Consider the following 21634-nt stretch of genomic DNA (forward strand, 5'->3'; position numbering starts at 1 on the left):
CGTCACTCAAATCACACACTGGAAGTGCATACTGACAAACAGCTGATTTTCCAGAGTTCTTCATGTATTGCAATGGGTAGAATGTCTGGACGTGCCGGTAAACAAACTACTTTCAATTTTACCAAGAGTCGGTCATTTGGTGGCAACCTGAGTTTGTAGAAAACTTTATGGATGCATTAGTAGACATAACAATAAGACCTTCCAAGAATGTCAAAGGACGGATCCAGGATTTTTCTTAGGAGGAGTGCACCACTAAGGAATGGCGTAACTCTTTTTTTAGAATACCAGTTGTATTAGAAAGCAGCAGTTCATTTCAGGGGGAAGGGGTGCGCACCCCGTGTACCCTCCTCCTAGATCCACCCCTGTTGTCACTACAATGTCGCAGATACTTAGATACATCGACTGAAACAAAATGCAAAAAAGGTTAAATACCAAAATCAATTCTCCTTAGGTCAATCTCATACATTCCTTGTTTTGTCGTGAGAATTTTGAGGTTCATCAAGACAATCTTCCCAAATGCAAATCCTCGCTTGTTTTCACCATTTTAACTCTCTGCTTCAGTGTCCGTTGATCTTGATTTGATCTTTGTGTTCTTTTAATCGATTTACTGTGGGGAGAATATGGTAGTTCATCAAGAAAAATGTGTCCTATAGTTCATATGTGTCTTTACTTTTCTGGCTTGTTTAGTAAACTGATAACCTGTATAGTAGACGGCAAATATTTCCCATATTATACTCACAATCAAGCATCACTGAGGTAGACTCCATCCTTGATAGCTGTCAATGGCCTAACCACTTGTTTTTTTGTACTGGCTTTATCGAGGCAACACCACAGAAACCTGTAAAGACTTGACTTCGATATTAGTTAATAACAATAAAGTTGCTCACTTTTGCTTGCCTCCAGTCCGGTTTGCTGTCGGGTAGGGCATCTGACTACTTTTCTGTTGTATATCAAAGTATAAGTAAACATGCAGATCTGAAAAAAAAAACTCTCCAAAGACTTAAATTGAAAACATCGAAGCAAGCTAAAAGGTTGAATCTGCAGAGCAGTACTTACCAAGTCTCCTTTGTCCGTTAGAAAATAAAGGTGTGTGGAGTGCTGAACAGGAAGTTAACGAAAAAACATAACGATGTGCAGCTAGTTACCATGGTAACGTACCTCAGTTTTTAATGCTATGATGTCGTTCAGATCCAATCTGGAGAAAGCTCCTGGTGTTAACTGACGGTAAACATCTTCTTTTAGGTGTTTCTTTAGCTGAAGCAACGCCAAACGAAAACCGTGGCTGTGAAAATTCGTTTGTCCCCGAAAATGGACATATAATGTACGGCACCGCGTTTAACGCCGACGAAAACGGGTGTTGCTTATCTAGTCGGAGAGAGAACGAGTAAAACCAGATATAATATAATAATAATAATAATAAGAACTTTATTTAAGTGTCTAGTCTTCTAGCTAGCCTTAAGCTTACTAATCGGGGACACTGTTTAAACTAAAATATAATATAAGTACAAAAACGATTCTGGTCTATTTACATTAAATTATGCTACATGCAACACTCTTTGTATTTACATCTAATTCCTACAATTAAGATACTACTTATTGAGAATCAATCGTGCGCAAATCCTGAAAATAAAAAGCATTAGTATTGAATGACTTATTTAAAGTATTTTCCACTTAAAACAGAATAAAGTGACACAAAAGCAAACAGCTTTTTTATTTCTAACTTTACACAGTACAGATTTTCAGTGCTAACAATATGCTGATAGACGGAACTGAAGTAGACAAAATCTCCACGATTGATCTTGTGCTGACCGCAAACGTCGTTTCGTAGTTGCGTCTTTACTAAAAAAAAAACGCCAAACGGAGAACGTTTCCTGTTGATTGTTAGAATTCGTTGTAGTGCAAATGAAACACGTTAGTTTTACGCCGCCGAAAACTGGCGTACTTCGGTGACCCGGCATGAGATTACGCGAAAATGGCGAAATGAAATGAAAAAATGGACGACCATGCGTTGCTTGCTGAGGTGCATCAAAACATTTCTTGTTAAAATATCAAGTTCGATTCTTCGGACACGTTCCCGAAAATGAACGCCTGGCGAAAGAACCAGCCAGAAAGAGATGACAAATAAATTAAAACGTGACAGAGCTAGGTGAGAATTCCTGGAATAACAAGCGGCGTTGTTATCATCTTTACAGTATTCAGAACAAAGCAACTTACACAAAATACGACCCAACAAGCCTTGTGTGTAAAATTTATTTTTATTTTCAAGCTGGGCGCTTCAGGAATAACATACAAATAATTAGTTTGCACAATAAACTTACAAACCTGCTGATAGACTTAATTAAAACCCATTACGTCCCTTAAAATGGACGATTTAGCACTTCGCATTTGATTGTTACGCAGCTCATTTTCCAATGTATTTTTAAAAAAGCTTTGTAAGCCTTACAATATAAAGTTTTTAATTTTAGAAAGTGAACAAATGACCTTAACATAATCGCTTTCCCACCGTCATATAAAGGCGGAAAAATTTTCGACGAACCAGTTAGCTTATAAGAGTGGTAAGCGCGCATCCCTGAAAATAAATGCGTAAGAGTTAGTTCTTTATCCAGACAAAAGAAAATCACAAAGTAACGACAAAAGACACTGTGAACTGAAAAGTAGTTTTTATTCTCAAATCAGTCTTGTTTTATGTCGCGGGTTTTTTTTTTTTGGCTCCCGAAAGTGAGCTCAAATCAGTCCCTAAAAATTAATGCGTTAAAGTTAGTTCTTAATCCAGAGAAAAGAAACTCACAAAGTAAGGACAGAACACACTAACTGAAAAGTAATTTTTATTGACAAATCAGTCATGTCGCGGTTTTTTTTGCTCCCGAAAGTTAGCTCAAATAAGTCTCTGAGTTAGCTCTTAATCCAGACAAAAGAAAATCATAAAGTAACGACAAAACACACTGTCGAATGAAAAGTGATTTTTATTTTCAAATCAGTCTTGTTTTATGCTGCGGTCGTTTTTTTGCTCCCGAAAATGAGCTCCGACGGAAAAACGATCTAAGTATAAACCTTACAAAATGTATTTTGTAAACAAAAAAGGTTAATTAAAAATGCCTTATAATACTTGCCAAAAAAAATAACCTTTGCTATGCTTTCATTTTCAAAAAACTTTTATTACAACACTTCTAAGTACAATAGCTTACATTATGCCACAGGACCTAAATTAATCCATGAGGGGATGCGCTCCTAATAAAAAAAAAAGTGCCCAGAGAAACCAAGAATGTTCCTGTGTCAACAAAACTCGACACTGCACGTGGAACACGCAGGGCTGCTTGGGCATTCATTTGGGTTTCTCATTAGCCTGCTATCGAGAAAAACGCGATACCAGGCCCTTGTAGTTAATTCCCGGTTAAAGCCGAAAGCCGAATAACATCAAAGCGTTCTGAAAGAAGCCGAACCGAACCGTTTACCGAGCCGAAGCCGAAGCGAGGCTATGCTGTATAACGCTGGAATGTATCCCGCACTACAGTCCACAATGTCTGTTTCGCCTTGTCTTGTAACTTCTAGAGTAAATTTGGTGATTTTTTAAAGCAATAGACAATTGAGGCTTTATTCACAAAGGAAACAAACAATGTAGTCAAGAGTGCGTGTTGCATTGCAAAGTCTTACAGCATTCATCTGCGCGTGCTTTCCACGAGTGTCACGCGTGCGACAAAAACAACAAAAACACAGCAGCAATTCTCGTGTTATCATTTAATAAATATGATTTTATATTACCTTCAGAATGTAATTCATAAATTAACAATTATTCACCGACCTCAGAATGAATAATTGTTGTAGCATGAACCACGTCAGTGAATAAAGGACAAATGTGAAATTGACTTTTTAAGAAATCGTGCTAATTAACTGACAATCTTCAAACACGCTTTTCATTTTAGTTTGACTTTGCGGAAAAGTGTCCGAAATCAATCCAATATTCGCCAGCGTGGTTCATACTAATTTTATAATTATTTTTATGCTGTCTATGTATTTATGCCTTCTTGCCTATCAATTCAGATGCGATGAGAAGGGATGCTGTTTTTCCATATGTTCTCGTTATGCTTGGTGTGTCAAATGTTTTCTCCTTGTTTCATATGTCCTGGTTGCATGGCTCGTCGATGTTACGTCTACCTAACTAATTTACTCTATTACTGTCTTTCTACTGTACGAAGTAGATTGTGGCTCTCCTTTCTCCAGCCCTTAGTACTATCATATAACTTAACAGGTCTTCACAACTATTTATCGAGTTAGCTAGTGTCGATCCAGTTTCCAAGTGATTCCAGTTGCTCGGCCGGAAGTGAAGGCTACCAACGCCTACAATTTGTAGACGGTCTAAACTTCCTGCGCCTGCGAGGTGCAATGCAGGCGGATTCCATGAGGAGACTCGTCCCACTAGGCAACGCTATCAAAGAGACAAGTGTATGTCTGGTTGCTAACACCGCCTGTAAGCGAGAAAAGCCTCTCAAGTAACTATAAGTAACTCCTGGGCTGTGCTGTCTGTCTCGTCACTGTCTAATTAGGTGGAGATCTTCTCATAGAATGCATCTTGTTGTTAAATCGTCCATCAGATTTCTTTTGGAAACTGCCAAGGCTGAAATTTGTAAGCGATATTAACTAGGATGTGTGCTTTGTCCCAGATTCCCAGCTAACTACTTAAAGCCTTGGAGCTGAACTACACTCGCAAGTGCGAGCCTACACTAATTAGCTACAGTTTCCTAAGTTTTATCATTAAATACATTAATTAATCGATAAATTAGTTGTTTATTAACTGGATGAACCTTGATCTGAAACGACCCTGTTAATAACAGCGACAATGCTGTCGTTAAAAGGGATAAAGTTCCAGTCAATAACAGGGAAAGTTCTGTCATTGAAAGGGAATTAGATAAAAACCTTTTTCACAAAACACTAAGCGGGAGATTGCGCAGAAGCTGAAGTCAAGCCGAAGTCTTGTCGAAATTTAGCCGAAGCTAGTGTGCCGAAGAAAAGCCGAAACCGAATAATTGGTGCCGAATAATTGACCGAATGAACTATTCGAAGCCAAATTGTGAAACCTTGGAAAAGAAAAGGGAAGGCCCAAACCCAACCCACCCAGCACTAACTAAACTGTCTAAATCACGTAAAGCATAAACAGTCGTATAAGCCGAATATAGGCCGAACGAAAGCCGAACGTTAGCCGAATGTAAGGTTCATCCAGAGCTCTATTTACCCACCCTTCCCTACCCACAAAGAACCACACTAACCACTACCAGGAAAAACGTGTGCCTTTCGTTGCCAAGACGACGCTGAGAACATTGGACGAAGATATGTTGAAGTTTGGAAGTGTTGCACTGGCATAGACTGCTAACTCAGGACAGTGGACTGACTGCTTGACGAGTCCGGGAACCAAACTGAATATGACAAAAGCAAAGAAAAACTGAGTCAATTTTTACTCCTTAATGAAATATTTTTAGATTTATTAGCTACCTAATACCTTATTATGCCTGTAGTTTATTTCACATATCCCTTCTACACGACCCGAAATCATGAAGATCGAGACATGCATAATTAAATATATTAACGTTTTTATATGGAAATGTTGCCCGAAACCACACCATTGATTATTTTACCTATACAGATATACAAAAAATACGACTTTACGCACATTTCCCTTAAACTAATTTTAAAAATGAAGACAAATACATGGTAAGGCCCTTTGAGGTGCTTTTTGCTTTAGACCGGTCATTCCAATTTATAAACTATCGCGTCTTTCGATTTTTATCAGTTTACGCTTTTCAATTATGTTTATTAGAAGTTGCCTAAAGTAGTGTATAGAAAGCTGGACAAAATTCACGACGAAAACTACGGACAAAAAACATACTAATGAAGGAACATGAACAAGCAAACGTACCTGACATAGCCATCGGCGTTGAAAGCGTGACGTCCGCAAATTCCGCCATGATTATTTCACGAACTTTTTGAAGTACACGTTTCGTTTCGTTATGGCTTGTCTTTGAGTAAATCCTGCGATCGCTAGCATCTAAATTGAATAGATCAAGAAACTGAATTACCAAATTGGCTAAGTATTTGCAAGAACACCAGTGGCAATGAAAATGTTTGGTTCGAAGCTGTAATCAGCTCTCTGAGAATAAAACAATTCGATCCGAATCGAAACTAAAATAATAACTAATCTTACTTACCAAGGATTTCGGGCGAATAATGTTACTTGTGGTTCTGTAATTACAGCAACAGCTTTATAATTATTTATCATTGGGTCTGTCAGCTATTAGCTGAAATGACGCGAAAGGTTTCAGCGTTTCAGTGGTCAAAATGTTTCCATGTTATTCGTTCGCTCTCCTGAAGAAGCCGAATAACTAATTCAAATTTGGCGCCAAGTGTTTTACTGCACGCCCTCAACCAAGAGACGGTATATGATTGGTTCACGTCATCAAACGCCGCACTGAGATTTCACTATTTACTGTTCGTTGGTTATATGCTAATCAAAATCTTTTGACTTCTGAAGGACAAAAACATGTGGGCAAAAAATAGTTTTGAGGCTTTCTGTGGGCTCGTATTCACAAACAAATTAGGACGCTCTTAATTTCGTCGCCGTAAAAGCTTTGACTGATTGGAACCGTGAAAGAAAAAATTAGATGAATTAGATGAATTTTCTTTCGGAAGCGGCCGCATGGTTTTTCCCGTCATTGTGATCCTACGTGCCGTCTCAGGCCCCGTCCACACTGACCCGGGTAAATTTGAAAACGGAGAAATTTGAAAACAACGCGTAAAATGTTTTCCGTCCACATTAATTAACCCGGATCAATTTGAAAACTATACGCATCATTGTTGAACGTTTTTGAAAAGCTTCGTTTTCGGTGACCGAAAACGCCGTTTCAGTGTGGACGGTTGGCCTAACCGGGGAAAAAAAGATGCGTTTTTTAAATTTACCCGGGTCAGTGTGGACGGGGCCTCATACAGACTACAGGAGAGCAATAAGCTAAAAACAGACAAACAAATGGGTCTCAAAAGGAGTCATATAACTGGCATTTTATAGTATTTTACATGTTTTATTTTGTAGTTTTTTTGTTAACATTGTAAAGACATCGCGATCAATTCAGCTTCCATCAGTTAATGGCGGAACCAGATGTGCTCGTGGGGTAAAAGTAATGTCCTTGCCTTAAAAATCCAAAATAACTAACTATCTATTTTTCTCGGTTTAAAGCTCCCATAACACGCTCGCACACACGGCACACATCTGATGTACTGAAAAAATATATGCAAATTTTCATTGGTTAATTGTTGCGGACTTGCCTTTATTAGAATTTTTGAGTGGGATGGGAGCCCTGGTACAGAACGGCAGGAGAACCTAGAAACCTAGATGGACTCCCTGAATGGGACAGGGATGCTCGTCGTCTCTTTTGGAGTGTAAATTACAGACTTTGGTCTAACTCAGGGTGATCAGGACAGAACGTTAATATTTTTAGCCGTCGAAGTCTCGTAAAAGGTTGCACGTGAACAAATAAAAAACGCCGTATACTATGTTGGCGGTTGGCGGTTTCTTAACACCCTGGGGGGAAGCGGGGGCCGTACTCCCTATAGTGGCCTATACAGGGAAGCCCCGCCCGAAAGGAGCTTGGAGGTTTACCTTAATATTTGCAAAGTCAAAAGGGAGTTAAAGTTATAGTTATAGTTTTCTTTGCTTTTGATTTAGTGTAATGGAATGAGAAATTTCGGGTTCTAAGCCGGAATTTTCGGAGGTAAAAGGAAACTTTTACAAGGCTTATTTACACTCATTGAATCTGCATATTTATTTGATAAAAACTATTTGCACAACAGTGAATACTTTAGAAGAAGACTATTTATTCTGCTCATTTATATCAACTTGTTAGCAAACTTACTAGATAAATGCGTCTACATATTTCTATCATTTTAGAGTTCTTCACAAAACCTAAAGGATCTACGTCCCTAACGGCGCAACATGAAAAAAAAAAATGATCAATTCTTTAAAATTTCTCGCTTGGCCCTTGTTTATTCTGGGTTTATTATTACTTCTGTGGTCCCCCCCCCCCCCCCCCCATACCGGCGTGTTTTTCTACTTTAGGGAGTCTTAAGGCCAATCTTGTCGCATGCGACAGGCTTACATTATGGTAACTCTAAGTAATACAAGAACTATTTCGTGTAAATCTAGCCTACAGCTTGCTCACGACACGAAAAATGTCGTAGGAGTTTGAAACACTCTACGACAATCACAGCGTCAGACAATGTTATATAATGATATACAAAAGTTGTACGTCGGCCGTTAGAAAACTTTTATAACGATACGTAAATGCTAAGTAACTTCGCCTATAAAAGGAATTGCGGCGTCTACAGCGACTGCTTTCACTAACTTTGTTCACAACAAATTTTTAGCAAGAAAAAACCTCTTGAGTTTAACGTGTTTTTCTGAAACTACTTTGTACAATAACTTTGCTTGCCTTTTCAGTTTTGGCAGCGGGTTAGTAATTAGAGGGATATTTCTCTGCTAACTATGCTCAGAGGAAATAAGAAACACTCAGAATATTTACAAATTTACATGTATTAATTTATAGTTGAGTGTCGTAAGACTTGGGCGTTTGAATTTCCCCGCAGTGTTTGTAGTTCAGTCTTCCATTAATGGATCCTACGTAAAACAACAGAAAATTATGAGAAGAATGAATTGTCGCTAAAAAATAAATATATATGTCCAAATCAAGACTAGTACGATACCATTTGTCAGACGTAAACGTTGTTATAAAGCTGGAATATTTCCCCAACAGCGCGCACTCCCATTGGCTACTTTGAGGTCATATGACATTTAACAATAATTCCTTTTTTCGCCAAAAATCTCTGAGCGGGCAACATTCAGAGAGTCACAGTGCAATGTCACCCGCGAATGTTGATCGACGACCGCCGTTGTGCTTTATAACAAATCATTTGCTACAAGTTGTTTACTAGCCCTTCCGGAAACCAGTTAGTTTTGTTTCCCGAGAATCTCAATGCACAGTGTTTACCATGGAACCTCATTAAGTGTGGAACTTTTCTAATAGGCATCATTAACCGGTAAACGAGTAATTTCATCTCAACTTAAGTCAAAGCAGGAATGCTAAGTGTACCTGGAGGTGTTAACTGTGTGTTTATTGAAGCAATCGATGATCTGTCAATTCTGGCCATGTGCTTCATTCGTGTTCTTCTTATAGATCTAATCAAGCTCTCTCTTTTCTATTTGTAAAAAAAATGACGGAAAAGCTTTAGCGCTGGAAGAGCTCCTCTGAAAAAGAAAAATGACATTCGTGCGGTTTTGCAGTCAGTGTTGCTGTCAGATGTTTGCATGGTGAACAATTACCAGGTAAAATAATTCACCTGGTCATCCAAAAGGCTGTGGAAGATACAGAACGCCGGACCCTGTAAAGACAAGAAAGAAACGAGTAAATGTTAAGCCCTGGCCAAACGGTAACGCAAGAAGTCGCAAGTTGAACTTGCGTACAGACTTGCGTTGGCTGGCCAAACGGACTCGCTAGTTAATTTGCAAGTGCACGCAAGTTAACAAAAAAGCCATTGCAATGCTACTGCGCAGGCTGCAATTCAGAACTTGAACTCAACAGCAAGACTTGCGTTGACTTGCCATTGGTGGCCAAACGGTGAAAAACTTGGGTTGACTTGCGTGTAAATTTGATCTCGACCACAGTGAAAGCAAGTCATCGCAAGTCAACGCAAGTCACGCAAGTCCTGGCCATACGGAGACGCAAGTGAACGCAAGTTGAAAACTTGCGTCTCCCTTTGGCCAAGCTTCTTTAATGCACTTATGTCCAGGAATTAACGCAGGTATTGTTTAATGGGTACTTCATGTTTGACTGTGTTATTTGACATTTCCATATTACTTCATATTTGACGGATTTTGGTGTGTCATGGTGAACATTCATTAATGAGGACACTTTGTGATGCCTGTCATGAGGAACGTGCATCTCATTTCGTTCAATCCTGGACATATCTGATAACAAAAGAAAAAGACAGAAGAACGAAGTGAGATTCATGGCGGTCGGAAGCCGGGAAAACTAACTACGAAGTTCGCGGGAAGAATAGGGAAGAGGGAAGATCGTCCCTCCTCCCATTCTCCTAGTGGCTTCACTGCTCCTTTCGTGTGTTTGCCATTATTACTGACCTTACCAACACAAAAAGGGAACGTCGAAAAGAATTGAGAAAGAACGAAGGAGTAAACGTAGTGGTCTTTTGACTTCAATGACAGATCGTATTTTTGACTATTGACGTTCGTTTCCGCACAGCAATAGCAGGGAACTGACTTTGTATTATACCTGTAATGAGTTGAGAATGATAAACAAATACAGTAGGACTTCACTCCAGTGAACAACAAACCCCAGCAACCACGTGACACTCAACAACGGCAGGAGAGCAGCCACGCTCTTCAGTCCTCTCTTGTGAAATAAGAAGTGCGACACGATTTACTGCAGGTCTTATCAAGCGCTGTCGTTAACGTGCCGGCCCTTAACTTAAAAGGGGCTATATCACGGATTTTAACAGACTTTTGAACAGCCAAAATATATATTTGTGTCAGAGGAAACCTGAAAATAATGGTCCATCTTTATAAACAATTGCTACTGATTAGAGCACTGAAAGTGTTAACAAGCGTCTTAGGCTGCAGACGGCTAGGATGGAAACGGATTACAACTTGAAAAATTGAAACTAAACCTTTCACGTTGTTTCCAGGCGTCTTCAAAAAATCAATATTATTAGCCGCGGTTCTCTTTTTCTCCGCAAATTTAGTTTATATCTTCCTTTAGATGTTCAAAGATAAGCAAAGATAATGTTTCATGGGTTGAGTCGCCTGCCATTAATTTCAGAACAGGTTAGACCAAAAATCCTTGAAATTTTCGTGACGTTGCTCCTTTAAAATAGGCTAACCTACCTTTCTGCGGCTAGGTAAAAATTAGGATTGAAATGTTTGTTAGCCATACGATTTGTCTAAGTTGACGTACGTGTGTTATGTAGGCTTTTTTAGCTTGTGAATGCTACTTACTTGGTCTTTTCCACGTTATCAGTCTGATATTTTATCGATATCTTGGTAAATATAACTCGTAACAGAACCACAAAGATTGCAAGATTGACCTTAAAAAAAAAACTTTAGCGGGATGTTGAAGTCGATTATTAGGATTGTTTACCAAACTGATGGTTTATAGCGCGCTGGAATCCGGGTTGAGCAAACGGCAAAATAATCATCAAATGAAGAGAATTCTACTAACATAAGGGTTTGAAGTGATTTCCTTTCGACCATCAGCTGCGCTCTTTGTAACCTTCTCAACTTATTCACAATGTAATACCCCGGATGTGGAAAAACTCGTTAAAAAGGGAATCAATACCTCCGGACATTACAACAGAATTTTTCTAAGTCTCCAGCCAAGGAAGAGTTCAAGCCGAATATCGCCATGACCGCCTTCAAATCAGCCCTAAAGTCTAGTTCCGAGTCCTAGTTGACGTGGCTGAAGACCTTTGCCGTCTAAAGGGGTGACCCTACTGGGAGGAATGGCGGAATGATGGAACGGCACGGCGGAATGGTGGAATATCCTAAAACACGGAATGATGGAATATCCTAAAACGCGGAATGACGGAATATCCTAAAAAACGGAATGACGGAATATTCTAAAACGCGGAATTGTGAAACAAAAAAGAAACAAAAACAAACAAACAAAAGGAACATTTGAACTGCTAACTTTCTCAGAGAGCGATTGAGGCTAAGAATGTCGGTATTTAACTTGTGGATATTCGTTGTGGTGACAGAAAAACCACTTTTTTTCAGCGCCTGCTAGCAGTAGAAAACCAGTAAACACTAAATATATCCCATACAACTAAGGGTTCTTTCTATATCTTCTTTATCCTTCGAAGACGTCGATCTCGAACCGGGATTTCGAGGTAGGATATCGAGTGATCGTCACTGATCGAGTGTGGATTTCGTTAGTTTACAGAAGACTATCTCGCCCCGCTCGAGACAATGAAATGTACAAAGCTGAAGTACGTTAACGAAGCCGTTAGAAAGAAAATGGAAGGATATTCCGTCATTCCGTGTTTTAGGATATTCCGCTATTCCGCTCTGCCGTACCGTCATTCCCCAATTCACGGCTGATTTCAACAGGCGTTCCTTTCGGGACTGTGCATTGAGGACTAAACACTAGTTACCAGTCCCCATGGTTAAGTCAAGAATAAAATATGGCGCAGGAATTCGAAGAAAGTGTTCTTTTTGATTTGATAATTCGCAATGGCAGAGTTATAGATCCAGCCAGAGACTTGGACATAATCGCAGATGTTGGAGTCAAAAGTAAAAGAATTGCCTCTGTTGCTCCTCATCTTGAAGGAAAAGGGCTTGAAGAGTTCGATGCAACTGGTTGCATTGTAACAGCCGGTTTGATTGACAGTCACGTGCACGTTTATCAGCATGCTACTCCTTTGGGAATTAATGTGGACGACACGTGTCTGGCCAGGGGTGTTACAACTGTTGTTGATGCAGGTAGCGCAGGTATGAGTCACATTACGTATTGTTGAGCACATTATTTGTAAAATTATTAAAGTAAATTTTAGAGTGGAGGGGAAGAAATGCCCGGGGGGGGCACTCCCATACATGAGCTATATAGGTATGTGCCGCTGTGAAGGGTATGGTTTTCAAGCAGTTTAGTCTGGGATAGGGTATAGAAATCAGAGAATTTTGGTCTAGAAAAGGGAAACATTTGCCGGGAAACCGATCGACGGTATGACGAATATAGTCCAGAAACTCGGAAGAGAAAGAGGCTTTCCTAAACGTAAATAAAATCATCGCGGCATCCTTGTTCACAGATGGTTGTCCATTAAAACACTGATAATGATACAGTTCTAACAAAATGCAAGTCTGGGATAGGGTAGGGATTTTCAGTGTCTAGTCTAGTATAGGGTTGCAAAAATCGACTGAACATGGTCTGGTATAGGGTAAGGGCTTCAAATTCCCAGCGGCACACCCCCACCCAAAAAAATACCGGGTGCCCCCCCCCCGGGAAGAAATGTAGGGTGGTGGGAGCCCCCCCCCGCGGGGGTGGGGGTCCCAAAGTACCGCTATGGGTATGTGCCCCCCCCCCCAACAGGGTCATTATTTTGGGCTATAAATTTTAGGGACGATTTCTAGAACAAGGGCATGGTTTTGGATATGATTACGGGTATGTTGTGATTATGGGTATGTCATCATTTTGGGTATAAATTTTAGAGACGATTCATGGAACGTGGGCTCTGGACAAATGATTTGAGCTAATAGCAGCCAAAATGAAATGGGGCATTAAAAAATTGGCCTGTTCTTAGAACGGGGTATCATTTTGAGTGCAAATTCTTCCTAAAATGGGGTGCTACTTTGGAGACTGGGCGGCACATACCCAAGCATGATATAACTAAGTACCCCCCACCACCCACCCTTAGGATTGAAATATTGGAACTGCTGCTATAAACTGTTCTTATTAATGTATTAACTGAGTTGTCAGCCCTCTGCTGTGAACTGAAATATAAATCAGAGGCCAAGCACAAGACTGCTTTCTACTAAAGTCACTAAAATTTTTTATAACCAAATATAAACAAGGAAAACAATCCCCCAATAATTAATGCACCTTTAAATGTTAACCCGCAAGGAGGGGGGGGGGGGGGCAGCAATTGTTTGCCCATAGTGGGGACTTTTGATCGTTTTAATGCGGAAGTTTCTTAGAACATTTTATCAATGAAAGAGGGGGGTGAATAGGGGTATGCAAATCCGCCGATCCGTCACAATTTGATGACCGAATCCGTCGATCCGTTGTAATTTAATGACCAAATCCGATTGAAGGATCCGAAAATCCGTTTAAAAATATGCTCTGAATCCGAAATCCGGGCCAAAATATAGTCAAAATCCGTCAATCCGTTTTCCTATTCACCCCCCTCATGAAAGTTAAGTGACTCTTTTGGTATCCACAAATGCTCTGGGTTTGGGCATTTGAACAAAAAATTTTAGCTACCTGGTAAGTTCAAATGCCCGGCCTATGCCCAATCTCCCCCTATTGCAGCTTAAAATTGGTAGGTGCATAACCTATACATGATTATATAACAGTGTTTGGAGTATTCTTAAGACATGGCACTAGTACGGTTAACATAAATTTTTGTTTTACTGCACCTTTCAGTTACACACAAACTCTGCTCAATCAACGGTTGCATTTTTTGCTGTCACCCTGAGGCAGGGGAGGGAGGCTACTAAGGCAGGTTTTGGGTGGGTATGTGCCACACAGGTCTTTAAATTTGGACCCTATTTTAGAAAGAATTTGCATTTAAAATGGTACCCAGTCCTAAAAGTAGGACAATTTTTTTTAATATCCCATTCTTGAAATTAAGTAACACCCTATAAGGATACCCTCTTCTAGATCAAGAGTCTCAAAATCATGACCCCACTGGCCAGCACATACCCGTATGTGTATACAGTCAACTCTGTCTTAACGGACACCTCCATAAGACAGACACCTCTATAAGACAGACACCTGGTTTGGTCCCGTCCCTACTGTTTTTCAGTCATTTTACTGTAACTAAACTCCCTTTGAGACTGACACCTCTCTAAAACCGACAGTTGGAGCCAGTCCCGATGGTGTCTGTTTTAGAGAGGGTTGACTGTATTAGGGGAGTACCCTCCCAGGGGCCACCACCAATCACCTTAACAAAGCTGTGGGTTGTGATTGGTGGATTTTGATCCATTTTCTTTGTGTCTCTTTTTCAGGGTTCGTTGATTGTTGCCAAAATATAATTGTTATTGATTGCAACAACACAATCATTAGTTACATTTTGAACTTCACAGTTACAAGTTTCTATAATGTTGTATAATATGGTAAGGCACAATTAGTCATGCAGTTGAATCTTGTATTTGGGCAAACAATATATATAACTGTAGCATGTGTGTAAGTGATTCTGACCTAAGCAGCCAGTGATCTCTTCAACTTCAAAATTTTAATTTATTCTCAGGAGCCACAACCTTCCCCGGCCTTCATAAATTTATCGCAGACAGGTCACAGACCAGGGTTCTGTCTCTACTCCACATTGCAGCTCATGGACTGGCAGCAGCAGGATGCACTGGTTGGGGTAAGTATTACATTCATCAACCACGCCTTAAATATAATGAAATATGTGGTTCCAGGAAATGTCAATACTCCCCCCACAGAAGAGATTGAAAATTCCTGGGGGTGGAAGGGTCTCAAAGGCCAAAACTTTAAGGAAATGTATGAAGCTTTAATATTGGAATTTCCAGAGGGGTGAGGAGAGGGAAGGAAATTCCTTCTGTTGTGGAGGTATGGATAATTTTTGGAACTACACAATGTGTTCCGGTGCACTGACATTAAAGTCACAGGCCCATACCTACTCTATCAAGGAAAAAAAAAATAAAAAAATAAATACCGTAATGATTTGATTTAGCGCCCAGGCTGCTTATTTACTTTTGGCACCTCAAGAGAGGGTGCTTATTCGAGACAGGGCGCTAATTTGGGACAGGAATATTTCTGGGGTGGTTTCAGAGCCACCTTAAATTTTCGAAAATGTAAGGAACACAGTAGCTGGCTGGACTGTTGTTGTACGGGGCAGTCATGGTGGTTAGAAACCTGGGCTTAAAGGGCCTTTGATAATTTCTGACTTCACTAAGAGGGAAGGTCAGAAAGCCAGGAATGGAAAATGATGTTTACGTATTAAACACTCTGTATTAATGTATCAGTCAATAACAAGCAAGATCCCCCCCCCCCCCCTCCCCCTCCCCAGTGCAACCCTAAACAAGACTTTGACTTCTAAAAGTATTGGCATCTTGTCTGGAACACCCTAAGTGAGTCCAAAATCTGAAATTTACACCCCTATCCCATACAACAATCATCCTCATCTCTTTCATATGGGGCCCACCCCCCAGGGTAATTTGATCAGGCATTTTGAAAAATAGCCAATTGCTCGGGGTTTGTCGCGGAGGGGGGGGGGATTGGACTGTAATTTTTTTTATTATTTACTCAATTTTGTTTTGCTTTTATGTTTTAACAGTCAAAGGAGGAGAGTGTGATTCACTAAACCAAGTTAATTCTAAGTTGTGCATTGAGTGCATAAACCAAAACAGAGACATGATCGTAGGAGTAAAAGTTCGCCTCTCAGCAAGTGCTGCAAACGATGGAGCCAATGAAGAAGAAGCTTTCAGGTCTGTCTATTTCTATTTTATTTTACATACCTACCTGCGCTTCTCTTCGCCGAAAAATAGTAGGCTATTTTTTCGGCAAAGAGAAGCGACAGCCAGAAATGCGTCTGCATTTGCAGGCGACCTACCTACCTTACCCTACCTACCTACCGACCTACTTACTTACCCGCTAGCTAACTGCCTGACTGACTGACTGACTGACTCAACCTCTTCCATGGGCATCCCTTCTCCTTAAAGTATTTATTACAAAGTTAGTATGGCCCCCTAAAATACCTTTAAACCTGGCTTTCTACACCCCGTAAAATAATTATGTGACACTACTCTGAAAATAATTTTACCCACCAAAATGGTCACAATTGAAAGTTCAATAAGTAAGTAAGTGAGTTGCCTTTATTTAAACACGATAAAGTTAAAAGCTTACAAGCTTGTGGGGTCGTGTACCTAAAAGTATATAAAAGATAAAAATATTTACAACTTAATTTTAAAACTAGTAAAAATTAAAAATATTTACAATTTCAATGAAAAAAAAAACAATGAAAAAATTCAATGAAAAAAAAACAACACATTTGCACTCAACTAATGAATCCTACCACTTTATTATCGAGTATCATGCTGAAGAGGAGGGGGATGTGGTTTGTGGGGAAGGGGATGCTACCAGCCCTTCAGCTATTTTGTTTTTTTATATCAGATACATGTAACAAATTTTCTGTAAGAACTATTTTTGTGCAAATTAGATCAAGAGAGAAAGAAGATGTTTATTATTTTGTTGAAGGCAGCTAGCTGATTATTTCTACAGTTATTAAGGAATATGACGCTTTAAAATAAAGAGAAACAATAAAAACGTTTTTGTTCTGAAGCATTTTATTAAATGTAGTTGCTATGGTTCTTTATGTCAACAGGAGAGCTCTGAATGTGTCAGCAGAAACCAATGTTCCCCTTATGACGCATCACACATTTTCCACAATTCCTGTGCAGCAAACAGGTGAGTGTATTATTAGTACAATCTATCCAATGTGATTATTTAAATATAGGAACTTTGCATGACTTTGGTCACATGGAAAAAAAATCGACCATGCTGGGCCGCAAGGTATGCAGTAGGACATCCGAAAAAAGAGCAGCTTGCACCAGTGAAGCATCACTCTTGTTTGTTTAGATGGCCTACTGCATTAGCTGCGGCCCAGCATAACCGATTTTGTACTATGTGACCAGGAAACACTGACAGGAGGTGAATTGGAATGACTTCTACAGTTAAACAAAGTGATTTTGAGTGACTACACTGCGTACGGCATCGGGCCGTACGCAAGATTTCTGCACAGTATATGCAATAATCCTTTCACTCACAACTGAAAGCCCAAAATTTCTTCTCACAACGTCGTATTAGTCGCACTGCTCTCCAACTAGCCGAGCGCCTGAAACAGTCTACATAGGGTTTCAGCTACAACATAACTGCAGGTTTGTATAGGTAGGTGTTAATGACTGCTTGGAGTAAAGGAGGGACATGGCTGAAATACACTGTTTGTATGAAAAATATTGCATGTTTGTATTAACTTTTCATTTGCGTCGGACAGAAACCTACAGAAACCAGGGTAAACCCTGGTGCTTGAAAGGCTTCGCTTTTTTTGTTTTAATACTTGACCATACGTTTAAGCTTGCCATTACTGTTACCCGCCATTAAAAGGCCATGCTATTGTGTCAAAATCAAGGTTAGTTGAAAAATATAGTCTTGCGATACCCCAATGTGCAAAATGTGACAGGGTTTTTTTGTTTGTTTTTTTTCAACTGGTGTTGATTTAGAACAAGGCAAGCTTTCCTGTCCAGGGAGCCTACGTGCTGGAGATATCTACACTCACTGCCTTCATGGTTGGCCAAGCACCATTATCAACCCGCCAACTGGACAAATCCACAATGATGTTCACGACGCTCGTAAACGAGGGGTGCTTTTTGACGTGGGCCACGGATGTGGGGCATTCTCGTGGACTGTTGCAGAGATCTGTGCAAAAGAGCGCTTTTGGCCAGACATTATTAGTTCTGATTTACACGCAGAATCTGTAGATGGCCCCGCGTACGATTTGCTGACTGTTATGACGAAAATGCTGCATGTCGGAATGTCTTTAATTGACGTCATCAAGGCTGTTACCATGACACCCGCAGCTGCTATTGCCCGAAGCGACGTGATTGGCTCGCTCAGCCCTGGCCATGCGGCAGATATCACGGTTGTACGTATTGAAGATGTTGATATTGATCTTGAAGATTGTCACGCACAGTTGAGAAGGATTAAACGGCGTCTCGTGCCTGTCACAGTGTGGAAGGATGGTGTTCGTTTCACGACTTCCACGCCACACCCATTTCCTAATACAGCTAGATTAAAAGATTTAGCCTCTTTACAAGATGAACTTCTTATCAAAGATAAAAACTAATTACGCTTCAACAAAACAAGATTTTTAATTATATCAAATATATTCCTCTTTAGAGAGTACAATGTAGAGCTTGAATGAAGATGGAACAGTTCCCGGAACTACACAACAAAATTAAAATGTCTTGAGACTCGGTTGTTTCAAATACTGTCCAGCATTATTGAAAGTTGACCAACTTTTTACTACTTTTATCAAGGTTTTTCTTAATCAATCAATAAGTTGGTCGTTTGATCAATTGATGAATTAGTTGTTTCTATTTGACGTCATCAAAATTCTAAAATCTAATCCGTTAATCCTAAAAACTATTTTTTCACATATTCCATGCAAATTATGGTAATATTAAAAATTAACGGGGTGTCCGGATTAAGCGAGGTCTCAGAAAAAAGTCACAGACACACGTTTTATCGATATACAAGACATAAAACGCATTTGAACAGCAACTAAACGTGTTCTATAAAGTTTCCTTTGTAACTGAAACTATAACGGTAACCGTCAAAAAAAGTCTTTTCTGAAAGAGTCGGCAATTTAACTTTGCACGGACGCTGTTAGCTTGCGACACAACCAGGCGACTGAAGATTCGACAAAACCTTTACAAGTCATGCTTTTAATATAAGCAGGGGTCATGAATGGTCCCTCAAAATGTCGCAGTGCTCGCAATGCTCGCAAAATTTTAGTGGGTGCTCGTTTGCTCGTGCTCGCACATTTTTACAAGTGCTCGCATGCTCGGTTTTTAGTGGAGGTAGATTTTTGAAAAGTGCTCGTTGCTCGCAAGACAAATTTTTGTCAATGCTCGTGCTCGCAAAGAAAAACGCTGTGCTCGCAAAGACCATTTGATACCCCTATAAGCTACTGTTTGTAATAAAATCGTTTTAACTCGTCGAATTCTGTCATTATTTGACCAGGGTAATGTTAGGGAATAATCGCGACAATGAAAATTGACAGTGCAGAGATCAACAATGTCCGTAAAGCGGGGTTGACAATGTATAAGAGTTTGTCACTCGGGACACGTGTCCGTATTAAGCGGGTTAATTTAAGAGAAAATGTACGAGGTTTTCGTCAGGACCAACGAAACTCCGTAATACCGGGGTGTCCGTATTAAGCGGGGTTCCCCTGTACCAGAAAAAAAAAGAGTTCTTAATTGTTATAATACAGATATTTTATTTATAGATTTATAGATAATATTAATGATAATATTAATAATAATTTATTGATATCTAAAACGATTTTAAGTGAATGCGAATAAATTTTATGGTAGAATCAATCCAGGTCGCTATAATTTATTCAAAGCATTTATTTTAGTCCTTTAATCTAAAAGTTCTCTGATGTTTTTCATACAGACAAACAGTTTATGAAACATCGATGAAAATACACACAAAAGGCCATTTCCGAGTAATTCGTTGCCCTGTTTCAAAGCGAGACTACGTGCGAAACAATTCATATGAAAATGAGTTTCACCTACAGGTCCATTTTCATGCAAATCAAACTCATTTTCATATGAATGGTTACGCACGTAGACTCGTTCTGAAACAGAGGCCTATTGCTACGAAACGGGGGGATGGTGGAAGAGAGGGAGTGGTTCAGCATGAGTCGAGGGTTGAAGAGGAACCTGAAACGGTAAAACGGGAACTGGGGCTTGGGCAAATTTTCACTGGGTAAATGGGGCACTGGGACTTGGAATCACAAACAAAAAATGGAAACTGGCATTTGGGCAAAACATCGGGCCGGGAAATGGTATTTGGGTAAAATTTCGACTGGGAAATGAGATTTGTGCAAAATTTCGGCTGGGAAATGGAATTTGTGCAAAATTTCGGCTGGGAAATGAAATTTGTGAAAATTTGGGCTGGGGAAAAAAAAAACAGATGACTGCAATATTACACGGAAACCTCTATGACCTAAAACGTAAGTGCTTCAGCGAAGCTTTGCCGAAAAACATTTTCAAAGATGAAAAATCTTAGTTATTTTTAGGAACCATTATCTGCAGGAAATTCAAAGTAACCTCATTAATACCTTTCGTCAGCTCTTTTCGTGACAGAATCAATGGTTTTGTCATAGGTATCGTATTATGGCGAGCTTTTTCATCGTTTGATGAAAGCTGGTTCCTGGACAGCTTGACAAGTAAAGGAAATGCGTCAAGTAACTGTGTTAAAAATTATTTCTCCAAAATATGTCTATAACAACATTTTTATTTTGAAGTAATTTCATTCCAGTACAAAATCTTGCAACAGTATCATGTAGACGAACAACACTCCCCCCTCCCCCCACCACCCCCCCCCCCCAGTGGGGTGGAACGGGTAGCGATTGCGTAATCTTCGTCAATCCAAATGGCGTCTTAGCGTTAGACAAGGGACGGGGAGAAAACTGGTATTGCTGGTTTTCACTGTTATCCCACTTTCACGCCGCAGACAGTTTTCTTCTCCAAATCTGAGGTATGTACGGTATTCCGTACTCGAGTTGTCTGTCAAAATGGGCCACACAAATTCTGACAGCAAAATATGGAAACGCCATGTTGGTACCCATGCGGAGGGGCACCAACATGGCGGCCGGAAATCAGTGAAATCATCTGGAATTTACTTCAGCTATAAAAAAAAAAGCGGTCAGTTCACCCTTATAAACAGCAAAACGTCAATCATTTCAAATTATGTTTGATGTCGGCTGAAAAAGTTGATCAACCAAACCAACTCAAAACGGATGACTCCATTATTACGTATACGTATACACGGAAAACTCAACCAACCTAAAATGATTGATCCATGATGACCTAAAACGTAAAGAGTTCTTCAACGAAGCTTTGCCGAAAAACCGCATTTGTTCCCTCGACTTTTTAACATAGTACTCCTTTTCCCTTGCATTCACTGATATTACACATATTAAAAAAAGACGATCGACGAGGATGGGATTCGAACCCACGCGTGCAGAGCACATTGGATTAGCAGTCCAACGCCTTAACCACTCGGCCACCTCGTCGTATATAAATTATAAAAAAATTATAGAATAATGCATTAGTGAGCGG

At 39.9% G+C, this 21634-nt stretch overlaps 4 protein-coding genes and 1 non-coding gene across 5 annotated transcripts in view; 2 read left to right on the forward strand and 3 right to left on the reverse strand.

The window, feature by feature from the left end:
• The window catches only part of LOC144647809 (histamine H2 receptor-like), a 410332-nt gene that overhangs the window by 159157 nt on the left and 229541 nt on the right, over positions 1–21634 (reverse strand). The gene's annotated exons all lie outside the window — the stretch shown is intronic.
• LOC144648046 (adhesion G-protein coupled receptor D1-like) lies at positions 8580–12130 on the reverse strand. Its single transcript, XM_078507689.1, has 5 exons — positions 12125–12130; positions 10326–10445; positions 9376–9417; positions 9129–9234; positions 8580–8656 (listed from the first exon to the last, which is right to left on the reverse strand). The coding sequence occupies exons 1-5, from the start codon at positions 12128–12130 to the stop codon at positions 8580–8582; spliced, it is 351 nt and encodes a 116-aa protein (XP_078363815.1).
• The window catches only part of LOC144647770 (deacetylase EF_0837-like), a 52422-nt gene continuing 43016 nt past the window's right edge, over positions 12229–21634 (forward strand). The window contains exons 1-4 of the mRNA XM_078507456.1: positions 12229–12538; positions 15013–15129; positions 16063–16213; positions 17110–17192. Of these exons, the coding sequence (XP_078363582.1) occupies positions 12232–12538; positions 15013–15129; positions 16063–16213; positions 17110–17192 (658 nt within the window). The 5' untranslated portion in view covers positions 12229–12231. The remainder of the gene's footprint in view (positions 12539–15012; positions 15130–16062; positions 16214–17109; positions 17193–21634) is intronic.
• On the forward strand, positions 17892–18966 carry LOC144648047 (deacetylase Atu3266-like). Its single transcript, XM_078507690.1, has 2 exons — positions 17892–17913; positions 18005–18966. The coding sequence occupies exons 1-2, from the start codon at positions 17892–17894 to the stop codon at positions 18625–18627; spliced, it is 645 nt and encodes a 214-aa protein (XP_078363816.1). The 3' UTR covers positions 18628–18966.
• On the reverse strand, positions 21507–21588 carry Trnas-gcu (transfer RNA serine (anticodon GCU)). Its single transcript has one exon. It is a non-coding gene; the product is annotated as a tRNA-Ser (tRNA).

The sequence above is a fragment of the Oculina patagonica genome, chromosome 4, assembly GCF_052425735.1.
Source record: "Oculina patagonica isolate OP01 chromosome 4, crgOcupat, whole genome shotgun sequence".
Lineage (NCBI taxonomy): Eukaryota > Metazoa > Cnidaria > Anthozoa > Scleractinia > Oculinidae > Oculina > Oculina patagonica.

Excerpts from the sequence above, each read along its gene's own strand:
- LOC144648047 (XM_078507690.1), top strand. The coding sequence starts at position 17,892 with ATGCTATTGTGTCAAAATCAAG. Across the intron at positions 17,914-18,004 it reads GCTATTGTGTCAAAATCAAG|AACAAGGCAAGCTTTCCTGT; the intron begins GTTAGTTGAAAA and ends GTGTTGATTTAG.
- LOC144648046 (XM_078507689.1), bottom strand. Across the intron at positions 9,235-9,375 it reads ACAGCCTTTTGGATGACCAG|AAAAGAGAGAGCTTGATTAG; the intron begins GTGAATTATTTT and ends TTTTACAAATAG. Across the intron at positions 8,657-9,128 it reads CACACAGTTAACACCTCCAG|GATCCATTAATGGAAGACTG; the intron begins GTACACTTAGCA and ends TGTTTTACGTAG.